Here is a 21874-nt window from a genome sequence, read left to right as displayed (position 1 = left end):
AAATTAATTTATTATTATATTATATTATACGAATATTAGAAATACTTAGGATTAAATAAATAATACATACGGACTTATATTAAATATTTAATTAAAAGATCTTAATGTACAGAGCTTTGTTTCACATATTCCATTACCACATCTTTTGCAGGAGTGTCTTCTCCAAAGTCCTAAAAGTAAAAAGAATCATTTAATAGAAAAGATTATTAAAAAACAATTAAGTTACTAATATTAAATTATTAAAATCAGGTAATTATTAGGCATTACATCATAATTCGTTAATTAAATGGGTTCTCTCAGTAGAGGGAGCCCTTGCTCTCATCACGTAGTATCATTAAATTTGCACATTGTATTTAATATTAAAAAATTAATTATTTTTTTATATGTAGTACAATTTATACCTTTACAACAACACAGGAACACCCAACAACTTTTCGAGCTTTACCAGCACAGTCAATTTTACATAAACCAGCCCATTCACCTAGTTTCTTATTATTGTCTACCCGGATAAAGGGAATCTGATGTTCATTGCACAATGCTTGTACTAGTTTCTTATACATAGGTTCGTCACAATTTTCTGCTAAAATGCAAAGCATGGCTTGCCTCCTAGAATATAATAAAGGAAATGTAAACAAATCTAATTTTAATATTATACAGGCTATAGAATAGAATAATTTTTTAATATATCAAATAGGGTTATAGACAGCATTATTAAATTTTGTAACGGATTGCTTCTCAGTAGAAGGATCCTAATATATAGTCATATAATAATATATAAAGGTTTGCAAATTTGTTATTTCATGAAAATATATATAACTTGTTTAAGTAAATCATTCAATAAACTCACTTGTCCAGTGCTTTGGCAGCTTCATGAAGACCATGTACGACACCATCATGAATAAGTGCATTTTTAAGAACTTCTTGAAGGGCTGTGTTTATATCCATTGCACCTCCTGCTGCCATTGCAGAAGGTACATCGTCACTAAGAACAAAAATATAATTATAGTCTATTTACTTAACTCTCCATATAAAATTATTGACATAGGACTTTGTGGTTATATGATAACTTTATGCAAAAAATTAATTTCAATAAACATCAATATTCAAAAATAGTTTATGAAATAAAGATAATAAATGTTTACTATCTTAACTTGATACTTTTACAGCTTTAACTTAATGTTTTTAATAAAAAAAATCTTCATATCAATATCTTTGTAACAGATATACAAAACACTTACTTCTCAACGTCTGACATATTTTTCAAGGACTAAGAATCTGAAATAATAAAATCAAATTAATAATTGTGATTCTAGCTTCACGTTTTAAGATATTTCCATGTAAAAATTATGTTGATGGTATTATAATAAATTGATTTCTAAGTCATCGTCTTCCAGCGTGCTTCCACTTACCTTTTCTTACGAATGAAGAGAAATGGAGGTTGGGTACGTTACATTTAGGTTACGTCTACGTTAGCTCTGATTGGCTGAGAAGGAAATATAAGTGACATCTATAGAACGTTTCCAAAAGTTCATAATTCGTCATTTTGCACTTTCGGTTTGAGAGAAAATAAGTGTTCATACTTACGGTTCTGGTTGCAGATAAGTATGAGAATGACAAAATCGCGGAATAATGAAATTAATTGTAAGTTTTTATATCAGATAGAAAAGTAGGTATGAATTTTTCCATAAAACCGTGTAATTAAATAGGGTCTTGTAGCGTGAAACTCAATAGGTTCTTGTCTATATTAGTGTGCAACCAAACTCCATCCCTCCGAAACGCAATAATTGTAAGGAATTGTCATAAAACTAAGCATTTGTATTTTACCGTTAGGGCCCTTAATTATTAAAATATATTCAAGTCGAGACGTTCCTTATGGTTGATTGTTCCATCAGGTAAACAAAGGGAAGGTTGAGTTTTTTCCATGTTCAACGGTCACTCTTTTCACTGGTTTTCCATCCTTAGATCAGTCAACATCTCTTGACTGGTTTTCCACACTTAGATAAATCATCTATTTAACTTACATCTATACACACCGAGCATAACTGTCTATGTCTATCGAAATAAAGTGTATATTGTAACCTGTTATAATTAGTTCAACCACCTCTATTATTCTAAATGAAATAGGGAATCGATCAGTTCGTGGCATCGATGATCTAATCGTAACGGGAATTTACGACTCCCGTTGACGCGATCTATCGCGAATGCGACTCTCCGCGAACGGTCGAACATATGGGTTCTTGTATATACTAAATAGCAACAACACAGGGTATATCCCCAATTTTATAAATTCTTGTATATGCTAACGTTTGTTCCCTTCAGCACTTCTCCGCATGGCGAAGCACTAGTCCGGGAACAACCAAGACCATGACTTCGTGGGCACTGTCATTTCCTTTCCGTGTCGGTAATTCACGTTTCATTAAAGGTTTCATCTATTTTATTATAGATGCCGTCCTATACCTCATCTATGATATAGAATGAAACTTGAATGCATTTAAAAAATAAATGAGATAAATTATAGAAAAGAATGAACAATTAAAATGTTTAGTTTTGCAGTGCTTTATTTTCCTACGGTAACCGTTAAGCACCTTAACATTCATTAAATAAAAAATTATGCTTACAAACTGTACATTCCAACATTAAAGAAGTGCATATAAATACAATTCCTATCCAAAACTTTAACGGAGACATCACTATTGCTTTATGTATGCTTATCTAAATATCTTAATATATTTATATATACAATAATTTTATTCTTCTCTACCAACAACTATACCTACAATATTTAGGTACTTAATTTATCTGTTGTACATACTTATTTTATAGTTAACATTTATCTTATATATTACACTTAAAAAGAAACCATTAATTACACGAGTATAATAGATCTACCAATAATTAATTATCGCAGAATGCTTAACAAAAAATTTACATAACTTTTCCAAATTACGTTGGAAATTATCTATTCCTTTAAAATCTTTAAAATAGCAGTATAATTTACAATTGCTTTTATGCACTGGTATGCCTATTGCATATCCTACGCATGATCTAACTTAACAAAAAATTGTTCATGTTGTCACAAATGAAAAACAATAAAATCTTTATGCTACGTTGGTGGAGAGTATCTGTGGTAAGGCCAACAATAATGTGGCGGAGGTGGCGGTGGTGGTGGAGGCGGTGGTGGAGGTGCCGATGGATGTTGCGAACTCGATGGTCCTGTCGGATACAGATGATGAGTATGATGCGTATGATGAGGATGACAATTCGCGCCTGTACCTCGGCTCGATTGAGATGCCTCCAACGTGACGCCAGCTTGGGTCTGACAAGCCATCATCAATCCATGGAAGTCGAACTTGTACGCGTATCGTTTCCCGTGCACTTTCGTCATGATATTTTTGTCGTAGTAATATCTGCGAAACGAATACATTTGAAATATAATACAGTAATAAAATAACGAATTATATAGATAGGTAATAGTGAATAATGTAATAGCGATAAAAACTGTAAGGTAAGTTCATTCTTTTTCATGTAATCATGAAGGTAGGACATGAATTTTTTTCATTGAATGAACTTAAGTACCTATCATATTTCAAATTATATATGTAGATTGGGGTTAGGTTGATTGCTGTAGGTATTGTAGGTTGACCAACAATAAGCGAGATACGAACTATGTAAGCAGAATAGAGTATTAGTATTAACACTATTACTACATGATTTATTGGTACATATAACGGCTTATAACTCTAAAACTAAAATCAAAAATATTAAAGATGAAGTCATGGAGAGCAAGTAGAGTAGTTATCTTGCTCCGCTAAATGTATAGGCATCTTTTCATATCTACCGTGTAAATGTAAATACATTTAATACTTTATCTACCGGAAGCTACTAATAAGCTTTTTAATGCCATCGCTTATCGGTCGATAACCTATTAACCGGTTTTTCGATGCCAACACTTACCGACTGGAAATTTTTATATTTTATATTCGCTTGTTAGTAACTGTACAATAAGTCGTCGATATCCTTGCAAATTTAAAAAATTTTCATCGTTTACCATGGATCAAGATAAATGAAGATGAAGATTTTTGCTTAGATAATTTGTCAGATTGTGGCGTAGTTATTTGAAAGTATTATACATATATTAGTTTATAAATAGTTATATTACATAAGATAAATATAATTACCGTGACAATTATAAACTATAATAAAATTACACTGCTTCGAAATAAAAGAAATTAGAATGACATAACGAGTAATCTCTCACGTTTTGATTTTAATGTTATAGAGTTTTACAAATAGGCAAGACTTCGCGAAAGCTAAGACCGAGCTGGTACTGCCGACGTGTCCATGCGCAACTAAGTTGATCGTTAGTAAGTGGCAACTTCAATGGTAAGCGATAGGTAAAGTGTTAATATCTACATCGAAGTAAGTACTTACATAAACATTTAATACTCTTCAAACATACATATGAACATGCTTATAACAAAAAAAACAGGAAATCAGAAAACTCGTGAATAAAATTTCCATTTGATTTAAGAAAGTCACGAAAGTAAATGAAACTTAAGATTTCTGTTTACCTGAGTGCTCGCGATAATTTGTCGTAGTTCATGTTCGGTTTGCTCTTCCGTTCGCCCCATCGACGCGCAACTTCGTCCGGATCGGTAAGTTTGAACTCGCCGTTCGAGCCCTCCCACGCGATACAGGATGAATTGGACGAATCCGAGAGCAGCTCCAGCAGGAATTGCCAGAGTTGAACCTGTCCGCCTCCGACCGCCCCGGAACCCACAGCTCCAGCTGTCGATCCAATCAGGGAGCAAGTTCGTTGGAGGAGGCTGAACCTCTCTGCGGACAAGAAGCAGAAACACGCATGCACCAACAGGCCGTGATTTCCTCGAGGTCGATTCGTCGAAACCTTGAGAGTATAGCGATGGTTGCGATCATCCACTGCCTGTTATCTCTCCTCTCTTCTTTTATGTATTTAATTTATTTCATGTTTGTTTCAACAGTGCTTTTCTTTGTGAATCTAACCGAAGTTGCGATTTGAAATTTTACTGGAAGAAAAAGAAGGAATCTTGATAGCTACAGAGGATTAGAGGGATTTGACGGCATCAGGATCATCTTAAGAAAAAATTTATCAACTAATGATATTAGTGAGTTGATAAGTTACAGATTGTAGGATGTAAACTTCTTTTTAACAATTTTATGTTATATGGTGTAATCAAACGAGTTGTAATTTATCAAGTATGTTTATAAAGTTTTATTTTCGTTTTTCGTTTTATTATTAATCTTATCGTGTTATATCTGTTACCGACAGAATTTTTGTCTTAATAATGTAATTCGAAAAAATTAATACCTTGTGTCTTAAAAAATCACGATAGGTTCAGGTGCCTAAATTTCCTCCCCGGAAGCTATTTTGGCAGTTATCCATAACTAAATCAATTTTTCTAATCCGAGGAAATTTGTATAATTATTTTGAAAACTTAGTAACGAAGATTCGTAATCAATGTTTTATAAAAGTTCATACGAACAAAGTAAAAAATATGCATTTTCCAGGTGTTAAGAAAAATGTTCCTAATTTCGTTCGCTTACTTTTTACAAAAAAATGTTTATATTATTAAAACTATGACATAGTCAAGTGCATGCGTACTCTGGAGGAAATTCAAAGTCGATTTTCACGAAAGCAAAGCCTCGAATGAAACAAATTTGTTCCATATCTTCGACTTATTTTCTTATGTACGATCACCTCCTCCAGGTTGTACCATCAATATTGGGACACCCTATATATATATGAGACAAATGATGGATCTATACGAAGATTATATACAAATTACTTAATTTGTGATATAAATGTGCATAGCTTGTAGCACCGTTCGAAGCACCCAGTGAAAATTGATTATCACATATAAAACAGACCACATTTTCATTTTCCTTGCTTTCGCTTGATGACTCTACTTCAAAATTCTTCCTGAAAACACGCGTTCATAATTTCGACCCGAGGTATCTCTGTAGAGCAATGACATAATGCCATTTTTTAATATAATTGCCAGTTCTAATCGATACGTGATAGAACGAAATTGCCAATTCGAAATATAAAAATACTACTATACTACACACCGTCAAAAATAAATACTAGAGTTACATACTTTGGATATTGAAATACGACTTCAAATATTAAGAAATAATATAGTGCACTAGTTGTGAAAGGAAAAAGCGTTACAGCAGACTCTGAAACGACGAATTCCTTTGCTTTTTCCGTGACTTATGCAGTGGCATTTTTATTTTCTATTCCAAGCGATTTACAAGCTGGAGCACCTAACAACAAAGATCAATCATGGAACGAAATTAGGCACGCGGACAAAATTTCCGCCCCTTACCCTATTTTAATTTAATTTCAATAGCGACAAAAAATATCTATAAAAATTACTTATATGAAGTAAATTGTTAGCATATTAGCATAAAATGAAATTTGATAGATTAACTCAATAGAGTAACTCAAGTTTTCTCTCGTGAACTCTTTCTCTACAAAGTTTTATGAACGTGAAAAAAGTATTTTCGTAAATTTTTAATTCGCGAGAAAGTTAACGCTATATAGTAACAGATACCGTTGTAAAGAATGGCAGCTGCCGATGGATGGAATCTGGTGTCCTGCTGAAGATGCAACGGATGTGTTTGAATCCTCCACATTACGCGTCGAACTATGTCGTCTAATCCTTCACCGCGTGAGCAACGGTGATCGGCTGGCACGTTATCAATCTCATTACGACGGTACGTAATACGAAAATCATCTTCCTTTATTGTTTAATCTTCCAATTTTTTCGATATTAACTCAGATTAGCATATATTTTCAAGATAATTTATCATAAATTTGGAGATCGATGAGCGTAAACGATTGTTCTAATAACAAATTTTATTATAACGATACGTGATCTATGCGAAATAAAGTTCCATTTTTAAATTAAAATACCATAACATCCGATTCACAAACGTATCGCATGAATCAAAAAGAATATAAATATTTGATTTCCCTGGATCCGAATCATTTTTTTTTCTTTTTATTATTTTATCTAATCACTTTCAACTTCATTAACGTTCAATTAAAATTGGAAAACGGTACCTATTATGTATCTATACACTACATCACAATATTGTGTATTTAAAGGATCAATGATAATTTAGTTTTCCCGCGATAATGAGTACGATTTTGAATTTTTACGGAGTAAAGACAGACCTAATTGAAAATAATAAAAATAATATAATAAAAAATAAACCACGTGACGTATTCGTTGACGTTTCTTTATACGCACAAATTTGTGTTCATATACGGACGTATCGTAGGAAATTTTGATCCGCGATAACGATAAAGCGTGAATTCGCACAGAATAAAACGCACCAGACGGAGGACAGAGAGTAACTGAGCGACCTTTGCCCCCGGTGATTTCAGCCCTTATCGCCCCCACTCTGACTCCCGTGAACGGAATGCTTTTACACGTCTGTACAATACTGACTTCAACCACTTTCTCATTATCCTAAAGATACAGCTATTAAAATTAATAATCAAGTTCACATTTAAAGAATTTGACATTTTCTTCATTTTCAAATTTTTTCTAATTATATCTTTGTATTAATAGATACTTTCATTTTTTGATACATCTTTAATCTAATTCTTAAAAAAAAAGAGAGAGAAAAATTTGTGAAAATTTCTTGATTAAAATAATTGCCTACTTTCGTTTTTTTCCGACAGTTGTGAATTTTTCATGAATTTATTACTTATTCGGAGTTTGATTGACTGTTCGTTATCCTTTCCTTCCTTTCTCTTCCTTCTTTTCTTTATCAAATACTGACTCTTATCAAATGTAATTTTACGAAACCTACGTCACTTGAGCGAAATTATAAAAAAACGAAATAACATACCTATACCTATCGTACAACGAAATGAATAATTGAAACCACCGACCGTTTTGGCAATGTAAATCCAGAAGTATGCACGAAATCTGATTTCCAAAATTATATAAACCTATCAATTTATAATTTCTCCGAGCATAAATGTTACCTATACCATACAATACAAATCTTTCACAATTCCGAAAGCGTTGTTTAAAACGTTGTTTTAAATAACTTGCAATCAGTTTCCAAAAATTTATGAAAGAATTTTATAGACCGAAAAAAGAAGTTCAGACCACGTTATTCTTTGTAAGCAAACATTTTAAATCTTATTCGAACAAAAATCATTTTCGATCGATTACCGCAAATCTATCCGTATAAATGATTCTCTTCACCTTTCCAGATAACCCAGTAACCTTTCCAGAAAAAGAAATGAAAGAAAGAATATATGTATATATATATACACATATATATACCTAATGATGTACAATATAGAAGATGATGACTCCGCTGGATGCAGGTATCAAGGCGTTTTCAGTTTCGCGGCGCACAACGATGACGCCTGAAATTATCCCGTATACGCCGGGAGATTCGGGGGATGTTTCGCGCTCATCAAGAAAACAATATAGCCGCACCCCGTGGCGAGCTTACCATCCCTAGCACCGTTAGAGTTTGCTATCCCCTCTCTAGACAGTGTAGATGGCAAAGGAGAAGGGTGGCAGCGGTTACTGCGAGGCCGTAACCCCAGGGTGGCGGTGCCACCACCTTCCCGCCGCCCTAAACACTCGATGGTTTATTCATGAGAGCTCTCTCACCACGATAACACTGATTCGTTTAATAAACGGCCGCTGCCGGGCGCGGAGTGTGCCCCAAGAGCACCTACAACGTTATTCAAACGGACGATATATCTCGGAGGCTTACGCTGCCAAGATTCTTGCCTCTTCTCGCTTTTCATCCGTCGTCGACCAAAAGGCGGATCGCTCTTTTTCTCTTACACCAACTCCGTATCACCTCTAGTTACAGCTCCTTGCTCGCGCGCGCAAAACGCTTTAACGCGAATAACTTTTGCACGCTTTGAGCGAAGTCAGAGAGGTAAGTACTTTTTGTCCCGAGTTCTGTCTCCACGTTTTCGTGTGTGTTTATTCCTTTTTATCTTTCTTTCGTATTTCCCAAGTTCATGTGCTGCAATTGAATCTTTCGCGTTTAGAACTATGAAATCTGACTGAATTGATCATATGGTCGGCGCGATAAAATTATACAGGCAACGAAGTTGCATAAACGTATTTTTGTATTTTCGTAGGTGATGGAATTTGGATTTTATAGTTTTGAAGTTAGTTACGAAGTTTGAATGAATATGACGGACTCTGTGAAATGAGTTTCGAGGTAAGAATTTTTTCTTGTCAGATCTACTTCCACGTTTTCAAGTGTCTTTATGCTTCTTATCTTCTTTTCTCTTTTTTGTATTTTTAAAGTTCACTTCCAAGCTTAACGGTCGAAGCTTGATTTTTTAAAGATCGAAACTAGTTATAAAATTGCGTATAAAATTTAATTGCGCTTCAATTATTTGGTATTTGAATTTCTTATTTTCGATTTGATAGAATTATGGAGAAAACAAAATTAAATATATTGTTCGTGATCGAGGTAAAATAAAGAATCGATAATACAAATGATCAGGATCTAGTTTTCGTTAAGTCGGAAGTCCGTGGTGGATAAAAATAAACGAAGGGAGCAACGAGACTATTATCGTCTACGATATTTATTTTTCTGCCGGACCTTTCTTATCTCTAATAGATCGCGCCCTCGTTAAAACCTAAGATAAGGTTGAAGTGTTCACCAGTGGACTAGGACCTACCCTAGGGAACGGTTAGCCTCTTCCGGTCACTTTCAATCCAACCTGGACCCCTATTAACCTTCCCTAAGCTCCATGAATCGCGGCGTCATTTGGATTTACTGCGGGAATTCAATCCGTATTGCTCAGTTACACCGACTTTTACGAATTATAATAAATGATGTCGATATGTTAATTTCTAACTTTGAAAAAACGCAAGAACCTATATTAAATACCGCTTTATATATTCTACTTATGACCACAATTGATAAATAATTTACTAAGTGGGATATGTTACTAATTGCATAAATATTATATAACAGGTGTTATATCGAAAGCCTATTATAAAATTCGCAATTTATATAACGATGACACTTGAATACTTACGTGTATGACAATATTTTTGTAGCAGTAAATAATATTTCAACAAATCTTTATCAGGGTACTATAGCTAAATACTCAGCAATAAAAATAATAGAGAATGATATATAGTTCGTTTTGTGAATCAAGATAATACTTATGCTCTTTTTACCTTGATACGGTATAATAACACTTGTTGATTCATATATCGATAACTTGAATACTAAGATTTATTACAATCGTTAAAATCTTTGTTTTAAAAATAGCATGTTGTATGAGTGGAAAAACTGGAAGATTTTACGTATATTACGATTCTGGTTACTTACCATCAATCTTCTCCTCTTGCAACAAATCCGGCGTTTGTACACCAGTTGCCTGGAATTGAAGGTAACCAAGGTGTCGTGCCAAAATTTTTCCACCAGGAATAGCTTGCCAATAATCAGACGATAATTTTAATAGCTCTTTGCCAGTTGATGGAAATTTAATTGTACTCGGTGGTGGTTTTATGGAAAACACCTGGCTGCACCATGAAATCCAGGATGCGATGTGGTTCGAGTTCCATTCCGACGGATCTAAATGCATAATAATATTAATTATTTCGATTAATTTCTTTTTCAGTAAGAATATCTTCCTTATCTGATAAAGGATTTCAAATATATGCTGTATTTCTATAGTAGATAACAATAATCATCTAAATTCTATAATCATCATTTAAATACTCTCTTTGTCTATTTCAACGAATAATATATTTAAAAATAAAAATAGTTACCAGATGGAACCATCACGGGCTCTGATTCCATATCGTTTTCTTCGATTTTTTCTCCTTTTACGACGTTTAATTTGCTGCCACATTCGTATTGATTAACCGATGGCATAAATCTCAAGCTTGTTCGCCAACATATCGTCAAATCACGCATTTTTTTCAGATTCGTACATTCGTCGATAACAAACAAGAAAGTTGAATCCCTTAATAACTACATATTTGTATTTTGTATGTTAAAATATCTGATCCTCCTCGAGTGTCTTTTCTGCATGCTTTTTGTAATATAAAAGTTATTTACTTGTCGATCCGCTTTTGATCTGCTTTCCATTCGACTGCTTGATACAATCTTCCGGTTCGTCCACAAGAAATTGTCATACGGTTTCATTTCCCACGACCAGCTTATATGACTCGTGATCTCCACAAACTGTCCATGATTCATCGAGTACATATGCAATATGTAGGTGTAAGAGTGTAGATATATACATAAGCTGATCGTTTATTTTTACGAATCACTCCATATTTTAGGATCGATGTTCTTCTTTGAAGTACCTAACAATGTACATAGATAACACTTTAGAGTATGCCCTCTTAATCTAATCTTTCACTTGTATCTGTCATTCTTAGCTTGATACTTCGTATTAAGAGATAGAAGTAATACATCTCGATCAATAAGATTGATCACATTTGTTTATTTTTACCCAAATATGGATACGTATCTATAAATATTTTTTTAAAAACAATTTCATTTATCTGTCTTTGATATTAGATTTTATTTTTTTTTTTATAATATCAAACTTGAATCATGCTATTTTTCAAAATTGCTCTTAAATTATTTTCGTCGAATTCCAATCATCCAAAAATACTCTTATGTGTAGCAAAGCAGCAGGTAAGTCACTGTTGAAATCGTTTTTATAATATCAAACTTGAATCATGCTATTTTTCAAAATTGCTCTTAAATTATTTTCGTCGAATTCCAATCATCCAAAAATACTCTTATGTGTAGCAAAGCAGCAGGTAAGTCACTGTTGAAATCGTTGTGACTCGCACATCGGTCGATTCATGCGTTTCCTTGAAACGAGCCACGTGCGTCATCGGAGCTCGCCGATTTCTCCGATGAATCCTTGCAGCACCACTGACCCTGTATTGTATCAGTTTCGAACGAGAAACCGGATGGTCTACGTTTCCCGTTTCCCCGGATATACACACTTGAATAATACGGTCAACGAATCGAATGTTCCAAGTGTTAGTTAACAATTCGCGATAGTTGTCGATTTTGAGAAATGTGTTCTGGTGTAATGAGTTAGGGATGCACTAGTTGAGTTGAGATAATTAGGAGTATTTTATGTTATTTGTAAACTTGTGAATCGTAGACACACTTTAACAGGGTTGTTAAAATTTCAAGTACATATAAGCATTATTAATATCTACATTTGTGTTGATAATAACTGTGTGATAATTCTTATTTTGAGCTAATATGTAAGTGTTGTTTATTTTCAAATGGCAAATTATGAAAAAGATTTTTTCTGCCTTACTTTTAAAATTTTAACGGGTGTTACGCAATATGACGAAATACATAATTTTATTTGACGTAAGTAAAGTCGAAAACACTAAAACATGTGTAGTTTACGTATCTCTCTATGATAGTTGTTTCAGGGTGGTCATATTTATATTTACGTTACAACAATTCAGATATTACATATGTTAAGTCTAAGTATTCACACAAGCAAGATGAAACGTAAAACCGAACACAAACAGAATAATTATGTATATAACTCCACACACTTATGACTAATCTATACGAAAATTAAACATAAAATGTGTATAATTAATTCATCCGTAGATGAACAAAAAATGCTCAAAAATGTTAGAAATCAGCGATGGTAACCAAACAATAAACGAATTTAATTACCACCAGTCACTGTGTTTCTCTGTCATAGAACATCACATGTCACACAACACGTCGGACACGAAAAGTTCTCACACTGTTCTCCACTGATTGTCACTTAGATTCCTCTTCTCACGGATGACTACGCGCCAAGTTCGATGTAGAATTGCCGGTAAATTTTCCAGATTGTATCATCACGTTCCAGACGAACACACTGTCCGTGAATGGAGCTGGTGCTGAAGGTCCGATTGGCGGAGTACGGATTCCCGGAACCAAGAAGGAGACCGGTCGGTTTCGGGGCGTACATCGCCAACCGCTGAATCACGTTCAATCGGCCATCTTTACCTATTTTTTCTTCTCTTTTTTCTTCTTGTTTTAGGCGATCAGACGAGTCAGCCTAACCGTTCGCAATGTAACCTTTCGAACGGGTTGCCTAACGTATTTTTTTGCCCATTATGATGGAGTTTCATTTGCGGTTTTGCGATTCTATTGGCCCCGAAATGGAATGGTCGCGGTGCATTTCTCGTGATTCGCAAAGCTTTTAGTGGCAACGAGCAAACCGCCTTCGAAAGAACATCTGCTCGTTAAAAAAAGAATCGAAATTCCGTCGGTGTATCATTTATCTCTTTCATTTTCAAGGATGTTGTAGATTTAGATAGTCATTAATACGAGTAGAAATTGTTGGAATTACTTATAAGAAACTTTTAAGTCATAAATTTGTTACAGCACAGCAACGTTATTTTATGTTACTAAAAAAGCTAAGAAAATTAAGTTACATTAATATATTTATACATCATATTTTGACAGTGCCGACGGGATTTATTTCGAAATATTCATACGTTTATTTATAAGAAAACATAATTTCATATGATAAAGAATTATTATTTTTTCATCTGCATATTTATAATATAAACAATCAGTTTAATATTCATTGCGTTATAATTACTATTAGGTATTTTATTTTATTTACTATACATAGTCTTCGCCTATCGATTTAGGACGGACTTCCGGTTTTACATTTTTCTCTTATTTCCTATATGAAAGTATCTCTCACACTCGCCCTCCCTTCGCTTATACCATATGCATTCAGTCTACAGATTATTGTTATACTTAATTGTAATAAAAAATATACAAATACTTTGTGAGACATGTCCTACACAGAATGTTCGGCTGCAGGTGTCAGGAAAATTAAGGAGTAACTCTTGGAGTCTAAATAAGACGAAAATCAAGAATGAAAAAATTGTGTTTTCGGCTTTGTTATTTAGTTGTTGACAATTAAAAATCGGTTACAATATCCCTGCACGCGAGCAAACCTCCTTACATGAACGAAAGGAGATCAGCCTAAGCAGTGGGGCGTACAGTGATTCTCAAACCGAACGATACATAGGAAGCAGCTTACCTCGTAGAAGTGATATTCAGAGACGTAAACGATCCCGTGCGACGTTTTGCAAAAGAAATAGTAAATTGAACATTAAACCTGTTTACTCAAATCCAGTTACAAAAGTTGGCAAAGTTAATATAGAAGTAAAAAGATCTTTTCTAGTACGTTAGAGATTTAATAGCTAGTATATACTTTTATATTATATATGAAATAATTATAACAGCTATAAGATAACTGTGACAACTATACGAGTCATGACAAGGAAATTATACATTACATAACTGAAATATCATTTAGATCACGCTTCTATCTATTTATCTTCCACCACGACTTGCAAAGCAGTTAAGATGGAGAAGACATTGGAGAGATACTGAACTAGTATGAACTTACTATTAGTCGAATTTGATATTCAAACATAGACATGGCTTACCGAACAGTGATAATCCAAAGAAAACTCTTTAATACACAGGTGACCGAAAGAACTACTCGTTTTTGATTATATTAATATATCAATGCAGTCAGTGGATACTTTTGCATTTGCAATCACTTTTCACACCATTTTTCATCATATGCACATTGTGAAACGTTTATACTGTAGAAATTATGAAAAGAAAAAATTAAAAAGATTATGCTTAACCAAATGTGATTTATAAATTTAGTATGATGTATCATATTCTCTATGAGATCAGCTGGCCACGCGTATATGTAAATTTGCATGAGTACAGAGTGTATGTAATTAGAAGTTGTACTCTCACAACGTTATATTATACACAAACTTATCACAATCATTGTAATTCCACATATAGCCAGAACTAACGGGCCTATCGTAATAGCATACAATACCAAATAACGTAAATAACTAATCATTTCTTTTGCGTATCTAAGAAAAAGAAAAATCATTTATAAACCATTAAATGTCATTAATTCATACGTTCATCTAAAAAGTAAAAAAATCATATATACTATTTAATTCATATGTTATTACCTTTTACCTTTACCTTCTTAACAGTAACCTCTTAACAGTATTTGCTTTTTCACACGCACACGATATCTATGTATATTAGAACATTTCTGGAATTCCACGGCGAAACATTCAAATCTCGCGGCGATAAACCAAAGTAAAAACGCTGTAAATAAACTTAATGCACATTAGTACTTCGTCCACTACACGCTACAATCCGTTGTCGAAATATACATCTTTTGATATCAAATAGTAAAAACGAATGAATAAGCTTGAAAAAATACTTAAAATACAAATTAAAGACACGAATTTAATAACTCACTTTTTGATCAATTTGAAACATTTAGTTAGTCAAATAAACTAAGGAAACGTTATTAAAAAATAATATAGAGACAGAGAGAAGATGGTATGTCATTTAAATAATCATTTCTCAAATATTTTATTTAAATAATACCCAAGCCTCGATAATTAGTAGGAACTTGATATTAGTAGGAAAACCCGTAGAATATAAAAGGTAGAATATAAAATATCATACATACCTTTATTCGTGATTTAATTCTTAATCACAGCAAAAATATACATCTCCAAAAATCGTGGTATACCCACGATCATAATCATTGGTCGCATTACATAACTGAAGCGTGCAACATTTAACAGATACAATAGGAAATTATTATGAACCGAGGTCAATATTCATATAGCAAAACTAAAAGTTCTTTGAAAAACTAAAATTGCATATGTGCAATAGGCTACATATTCAGTTTCTCTGACAATGGCTGTTATTCGCAATACGAAAAGCTATTCGAACGAAAAACGAAGCGTTACTTTAAACATCCAGGAAATCTGTCAATACGAGCCTACATTTATCTCGATATTATCGTTGTAGGGGATGGATACGGAATAAGTGTATTTACCAGCATTCTCCTGTATATTAATTATAACTGATACAAAAAAAAAAAAGAACAGTAATCAAACGTAAAGAAACTATAAACAGAACAATTCGTACGATACCCAGATTTACTCTCTAGCAATGTTTTTATCTAATTCATATATGTTTTAAAAAGATTCCACTTTAGAGGTATAAATATTCTCATCGATACAACTAGTTATGGAACTCTACGTAACTATCATTTTGTGACTTCTAATCTCGACTATTAGCCATTTAGGGCACATATATTCACAGTTATCTATCTCCACACAATTATCATTTTGTGATTTCTAATCTCGACTATTAGCTATTTAGGACACATTTATTCTGGCTCGTCTTGTACCATAGCACGCAAACCGGTACAGAAGGACAGGGCGTTGGACATAAACTGCAATCATATCAATTCGTTATTTACGTATATATTATTCTTAATTACGCTGTTAACCAGGAAAAGCGTGCTAACTTGTCACAACTTGAGGATAGCAGTCTTTTTACTTAAAAGTCCCCTATTTTTACGAATCATTTTATTTATGTTACTAGTGAATTGCAAATACTAAAGTTGACCAAAATGATTTTTCTGTGCTAATATAAATTTCCGTGGACACAGAAGTTGCTCATTAAAAGGTCAACAGATTAATTCATTCGTTGTTAGACTACCGACGTTCATATACTTATGCCAAGTATATAATATACTTATATATATATACTAACTATATACCAAGCAAATGATATTATAAAAAAGAATGCAAAATTATATGTATCAAAAATGTCTTACCGAACAAAAAAAACGCAAGGTAAGCTCTGGCATTAAACAACCGACACTAAGTGTTACTGGCTTCTGATAAACCAATACGTTCAGTATATACTTCCGCATTTCTAAAGACTGTTCATACCATTTCATATCATATGCGCTTCTTGAAGCGTTTTCGCTCTAGGAATTATATAGTATTAACCATACGTAGTTAATTATGCTTAACATAATTTTATCTATGTAAATAATTACGCATAAACACGACTCACTATATCCTGTACTAAATCAGCTGGCCATGCATACATGTAAACATGCATGAGAGAGAATGAACTGTGACTCACGAACTCCATCCTCGTAATTGTTGGAGTATCCTGTTCAGAAATTGCATCATCGATTCATTATGTACTGTCCGCAAAACACTACATATTATACTTACTATAACCAATATAATTCCCAATCCTGTCACGAAAAATGTTGCTAATGATATAAAATAAAATACCATAAAGCGGAAACAGCCGATCACCTCTTCTGCGTATCTAGAAATACAATCACTTATAATAAATACAAATACATAGAATTTAAATCGTACATTATAATATCTTATCTTTACCTCCTTAAACATAATTGTTTTTTAATACAATAGATCAACATAGAAATATTTGTAGTCGCCTCGAATTCCACGGCCAAACATTCGAATCTTGCGGCTGTGAACCACAGTAAAAGCGCACCAAATACGCACATGCATACATGTGCAGTGCATGTGATAAAAAGGATAATGTAATGTAGATTGATGACAACGCTTACTGCCGTATAATCAATTGGAAACGGATATTCTATACTCAATGGAAGTGTAGACGATAGGAATAAAGTTCCAAGCATAAAACAAAATGCAGCTATATATAGAATGACTACATAACTGCCGTAAAAAATGTTGTATTTAGCAATATACGCATCGAAAATATCTCTTTCGTACTGCTTCGCCTCGTTAATACATTTCATCATTTCCTGAATTATACGCTGTAATATATGTAATAATGTAATAATAGATGTTACACAGTAATGTTCATTACAGAAATTAAATTTATAGAGAATGCAAGGAGAGACTTACTTGTAAAGAGTCGCGTTTCCAGCATATGAAAGTCTGAAGAATAAGTTGCACGGTATATATTACCTGGAAGATACATCTAAAAAGAGCAGTCATATTATCGAGATTTAAGGAAAACGAATATATCGAAGTCACAAGCATCAGAAAAGCGTTGACAACGGCACTGATTTGTAAAACTCTAAAACCAAGAACTCGACTTCTGCTGCTGTCATCGGAAAGCGGCCAACAAAAGCTTAAAGCTACGCTAAACCAAGTGAAGCGAATTACCCCCTCAGGTGTTATTTGTTTCGACATAATCTCCACAAAACCATTCGCCTTATGAATCGAACTAAACACGTTTTAATTCGCGCAATAGGGAGAAACATCCAGGTTCTTAGGAGCCAGGAAATTATTACTTCCCTTTGAACATAACTACGTAATTACAGTTTTATCGTTATAACATTATCTTGTATGCAAAAGCAAATCAATAAATGATATGTATAATACATAGGAATAACCCATCGGAACGTATTTCTTCTGCTGCTAAATGACTCGACGGTAATAATTATTGATTCCATTATACATTGGCGCGATATGCGTTATTAGACAGCTGCAGAAGGAGGCTATTTCGAAACAAGTTTAGTATTCATAAAACTAAATTGTAGTAATATGTGCTTTTACGAATTATCGGCACGTTACAGATTATTAAACAAGTGCAAAGGGAAGTTCTAACACGCAAGGTGCAATAGCAAATTCTTATAGCAAAATCTCTTTGAAAGTGCAAAACTGTATATGTGCATTAAGTCACATATTCAGTATCTCACGCGACAGTTTACTTGTGATATAAAATGGTACGAGTAAAACAAAAACCGTAGTGTTAATCTAAGATCTTCGAAGCTGTATTGATCTGTGTTTGTTTAATAATAAGTCTAAATTAATTTCTATAATGTCGTTGAGAAAAATCCATGTTTTCGGATGACGGTTATATCCTACACGAGAAAATATAGATTCTATCTGTTAATCAGCATCGGTGACAAAAAAATAATTGATAATCAATAATCATAGCAGGAGCAATTGTTACTTCACCAAAATCTATAACGTAAGTGACACAGCTGTGGTCGGACGACGGCAGCGCAGTGATTAGCGCCTTAAATTACCAACGTTCGGGACCCGAGTTCTCAAATCCTGGCGACCGCGGAATCCGATTTTTCTTCCACGGCATCAAAAATGAGGAGAAAAATGCAGCAGTATCGCAGCAGCAATACCAGCGACCCGCAGCAGAACCAACCTGTCTCACTTTACACACGAGCAGTAGCGCACTATCACCACAACTATACAAATTAGCGCGCTAATTAAGAGACTACTACCACACCTCAGACATTAGTACAGTCAATATCTCGGACTGGTTCATCGACTACAGAACAGTCACCACATCTCTGGACTCGATTTCCGCCTATAGACCAGTCAGCATCTTCTGCACTGATTCTCCAAACTAGAACAGTCAACGTCTCTTTACCGGGTCTTCAAGTTGTCGTCGAACAAACACTCTATGCGTAAAATATAAAATAGAAGAAACAAAATTATACATATGAAAGAAGAAAGAAGAAAGAAAAAGTGTTTCGTCCAGAGCCTGCTAGTGGACTCATCAGTAAGGTTTACCTAGCAGGATCATGCCTTAGACACACAGGAAGAAGAGAAGAGGAAGGGAAGAAGCTTGAACTGTATTTAAAGCTCGGTTCTTCCACCCTCTCTTGCGCGTTTTCCATTGGAGCGGCTTACTCCGTATCTTCTAGTCGCTTTCAAAGATGCGGAGGGGATACTATTGTTTAACTTAAATTATAAGGAACAACTATCTATATGCTTAAGTGATATTAACTTAACTTAGGGCTATGTAGTAATCTATCAGTCTTCAAGCTTACCCTACCTATTTGGCACAGAGATCACATTTTGGATGGTAATGGCGGTAGGTCTCAGAAGAATTAAGATTCCTATTTACTGAGACCTAGAAAAGTTGCCCCATTTTAAAATACTATTGGCGGTAAAGATGCCACCCGATGAGATGATCTCATCATTGGCCCTTATATTTTGTCCCACAGGGCTCGGTGTTGGGACCGATCCTGTGGATCATTGCGTACGACGAGGTACTGTGCTGCCCGATGCCTCCAGACGCGGCCATGGTATGCTACGCAGACGACACTCTGGTCCTGGTAGGAGGTCGCGGGTGGCACAAGACGTTGCGTATCGGCCAAGTCGCAACAGCCTGCGCGATACAGGCTGTGCGCGGACTGGGCCTGAGGATCTCCCCGGCGAAGTCGGAGGCCTTCTGGTTCTACGTCAAGAAGGCGAGGGACTCTTCCACCCGGTCTGAGCATAAGCATGTGAACGGGATCACGGAGCATTCCTATCATACGCGTAGGCAGGCCATCGTGGAATTTTAGTCGGTAAGAGTCCGACACGTACATTCTAAAAAAATTAAAGTTGTAATATATATCTATTTTCATTGAAATAACAAGTTACAAACTTCAGACACGAACTTCATTACGCTTAAATCCTTACGCTTCATGAATTGAACTAAACATGTGTTTATTTGCGCAATAGGAAAGTACATCTGGATTTTAGGGAACTAAGAAGTTATTATTTTCTTTTGAACGTAATTACTTAATCACAGTGTTATATTGCTGCTTGCGATCTAAATCGCTCCAGCTTTGTTGGTGTTTGCAGGTATGTGCCGACGAAGAACTAATTGGTTCGAAGGACCATCCTCGTTCGAGGGAAGGAAAATACTGTATACAGTTGACTATTTAATAGAACTATTTACAGAATACTGGGAGCTGTCCAGCAATCGTGCCTAATATTACGCGCAACTATTCTGTATAATCTATCTTGTCTTTTCTATCTATATAGAATATCTCACAAAGTTCAACCGCCCGAGTCGTTCTGACTGGTTCGAATGTTCTATAGGTCTTAACAACAAAAAGGCGGAAAAAGTGACCAATTTCGGGGGTTGGGAGTCGGGTGCAAGCGATGTTGTATTTGGCGGTCGGTGTTTTTTTTTTTTTTTTTATTTTATTTTGGTTTTTACAATTTGTCCTGAAGGACATTTGGTAAAGTGTTATATCTCATTGGTAAATAAAAAAAAAATAAAATAAAATAAAATAAATATAGCATGTGGGTGGCTACCCCCAGCGGGGTGCCAGCTTCGTGTTTTCTAAGTTATATCTTTTATGCGTCGGTGTTTTGGCAACGTTTTTTAATTTCCACGGTACCATTTGCTCATGGTCACTGAGCATCGTTACAGCCACATGTACGTTTACAGCAGAAACAACCCTTGGTCATGAGGGCTGAGTTGCTGCAAACGCACGTGAATCGCGGGTACTCGGAAACTCGATGACTAAAGGTCGGGAGTCTATAACATTAATAAAGAAATCTTGACGATAACCTTGCTAACTTCTATCTACAGTTCATGCTTGCCGTAGCTCACAGTTTCATTGTTGTAAAATTTTTCTATATGCAAGAGTAAATCAATAAATTATACTACGCATAATACGTGGAAATAACATATGGCATAGAAACTTCCTGAAACGTATTTCTTTCGCTGCTAAATGACTCAACGGTAAGAATTATTAGCTTCATTATGCACGAACACGTAACACGCTATTAGATTGCACTAAAAGGAGGTATTTATGTAGCAAGACCCTCGAAAATGTAAGATTGCATATATGCACGAAGCCACCTATTCGAGGATTCATGCAACAAAAAATTCACAACAAAAAAACCGATAAATAGAACAGAAAACCAAGTGTTAATATAAATCCCTAGAACGTGTGTCGGTCCGTGTTTCTTTGACGATCGGACTAAATGAGTTTCTATGATATGATTGTGAAAATTGTTTGTTTTATAATTATGACTGCGATCAATACGAAAATATTTAAAGCGTTCATCTGTGTGATCCTTATTACCTATGAAACAGATAGTTGATAACCGACAGCCACACCACAAGTAATTACTACTGCCAACAAAAACTATAGCGTAAGTAACATAGCTGTTGTAGTATCCAA

The 21874-nt window shown here is 34.5% G+C and overlaps 3 protein-coding genes across 3 annotated transcripts; all 3 read right to left on the bottom strand.

Moving 5' to 3' along the window:
• Positions 1 to 74: 74 nt before the first annotated feature.
• LOC132908207 (small ribosomal subunit protein eS12) lies at positions 75 to 1397 on the bottom strand. Its single transcript, XM_060962000.1, has 4 exons — positions 1239 to 1397; positions 848 to 982; positions 402 to 606; positions 75 to 170 (listed from the first exon to the last, which is right to left on the bottom strand). The coding sequence occupies exons 1-4, from the start codon at positions 1253 to 1255 to the stop codon at positions 102 to 104; spliced, it is 426 nt and encodes a 141-aa protein (XP_060817983.1). The 5' UTR covers positions 1256 to 1397; the 3' UTR covers positions 75 to 101.
• A 1149-nt stretch (positions 1398 to 2546) lies between these two features.
• On the bottom strand, positions 2547 to 10688 carry LOC132908216 (DNA-binding protein D-ETS-6-like). Its single transcript, XM_060962012.1, has 3 exons — positions 10390 to 10688; positions 4572 to 4836; positions 2547 to 3407 (listed from the first exon to the last, which is right to left on the bottom strand). Exons 1-3 carry the CDS (start codon positions 10643 to 10645, stop codon positions 3104 to 3106), a joined length of 825 nt encoding a protein of 274 aa, XP_060817995.1. The 5' UTR covers positions 10646 to 10688; the 3' UTR covers positions 2547 to 3103.
• A 4428-nt stretch (positions 10689 to 15116) lies between these two features.
• Positions 15117 to 17767, bottom strand: LOC132908119 (uncharacterized). The gene is made up of 5 exons (XM_060961790.1): positions 17343 to 17767; positions 17169 to 17268; positions 17002 to 17103; positions 16757 to 16912; positions 15117 to 16369 (listed from the first exon to the last, which is right to left on the bottom strand). Exons 1-5 carry the CDS (start codon positions 17732 to 17734, stop codon positions 16304 to 16306), a joined length of 816 nt encoding a protein of 271 aa, XP_060817773.1. The 5' UTR covers positions 17735 to 17767; the 3' UTR covers positions 15117 to 16303.
• Between the last annotated feature and the right edge of the window lie 4107 nt (positions 17768 to 21874).

This window comes from Bombus pascuorum, chromosome 1, assembly GCF_905332965.1.
Source record: "Bombus pascuorum chromosome 1, iyBomPasc1.1, whole genome shotgun sequence".
NCBI lineage: Eukaryota > Metazoa > Arthropoda > Insecta > Hymenoptera > Apidae > Bombus > Bombus pascuorum.
Note: the sequence above shows the minus strand (reverse complement) of the source record. Positions and strands in the feature narration are given on the sequence as shown.

What these genes read in the sequence shown, in the direction of transcription:
- LOC132908216 (XM_060962012.1), bottom strand. Translation starts at nt 10,645, where the DNA reads ATGCATTTAGATCCGTCGGAATGGAACTCGAACCACATCGCATCCTGG. An exon ending in GCAAGAGGAGAAGATTGATG is followed by an intron (nt 4,837 to 10,389) that starts GTAAGTAACCAG and finishes TCTTGTCCGCAG; the next exon opens with AGAGGTTCAGCCTCCTCCAA. An exon ending in AAATTATCGCGAGCACTCAG is followed by an intron (nt 3,408 to 4,571) that starts GTAAACAGAAAT and finishes TTCGTTTCGCAG; the next exon opens with ATATTACTACGACAAAAATA.
- LOC132908119 (XM_060961790.1), bottom strand. Translation starts at nt 17,734, where the DNA reads ATGATGAAATGTATTAACGAGGCGAAGCAGTACGAAAGAGATATTTTC. An exon ending in AAACAATTATGTTTAAGGAG is followed by an intron (nt 17,269 to 17,342) that starts GTAAAGATAAGA and finishes TTGTATTTCTAG; the next exon opens with ATACGCAGAAGAGGTGATCG. An exon ending in CTGATTTAGTACAGGATATA is followed by an intron (nt 16,913 to 17,001) that starts GTGAGTCGTGTT and finishes TATAATTCCTAG; the next exon opens with AGCGAAAACGCTTCAAGAAG.
- LOC132908207 (XM_060962000.1), bottom strand. An exon ending in GCTGCCAAAGCACTGGACAA is followed by an intron (nt 607 to 847) that starts GTGAGTTTATTG and finishes ATTATATTCTAG; the next exon opens with GAGGCAAGCCATGCTTTGCA. An exon ending in GTTCCTGTGTTGTTGTAAAG is followed by an intron (nt 171 to 401) that starts GTATAAATTGTA and finishes TTTTACTTTTAG; the next exon opens with GACTTTGGAGAAGACACTCC.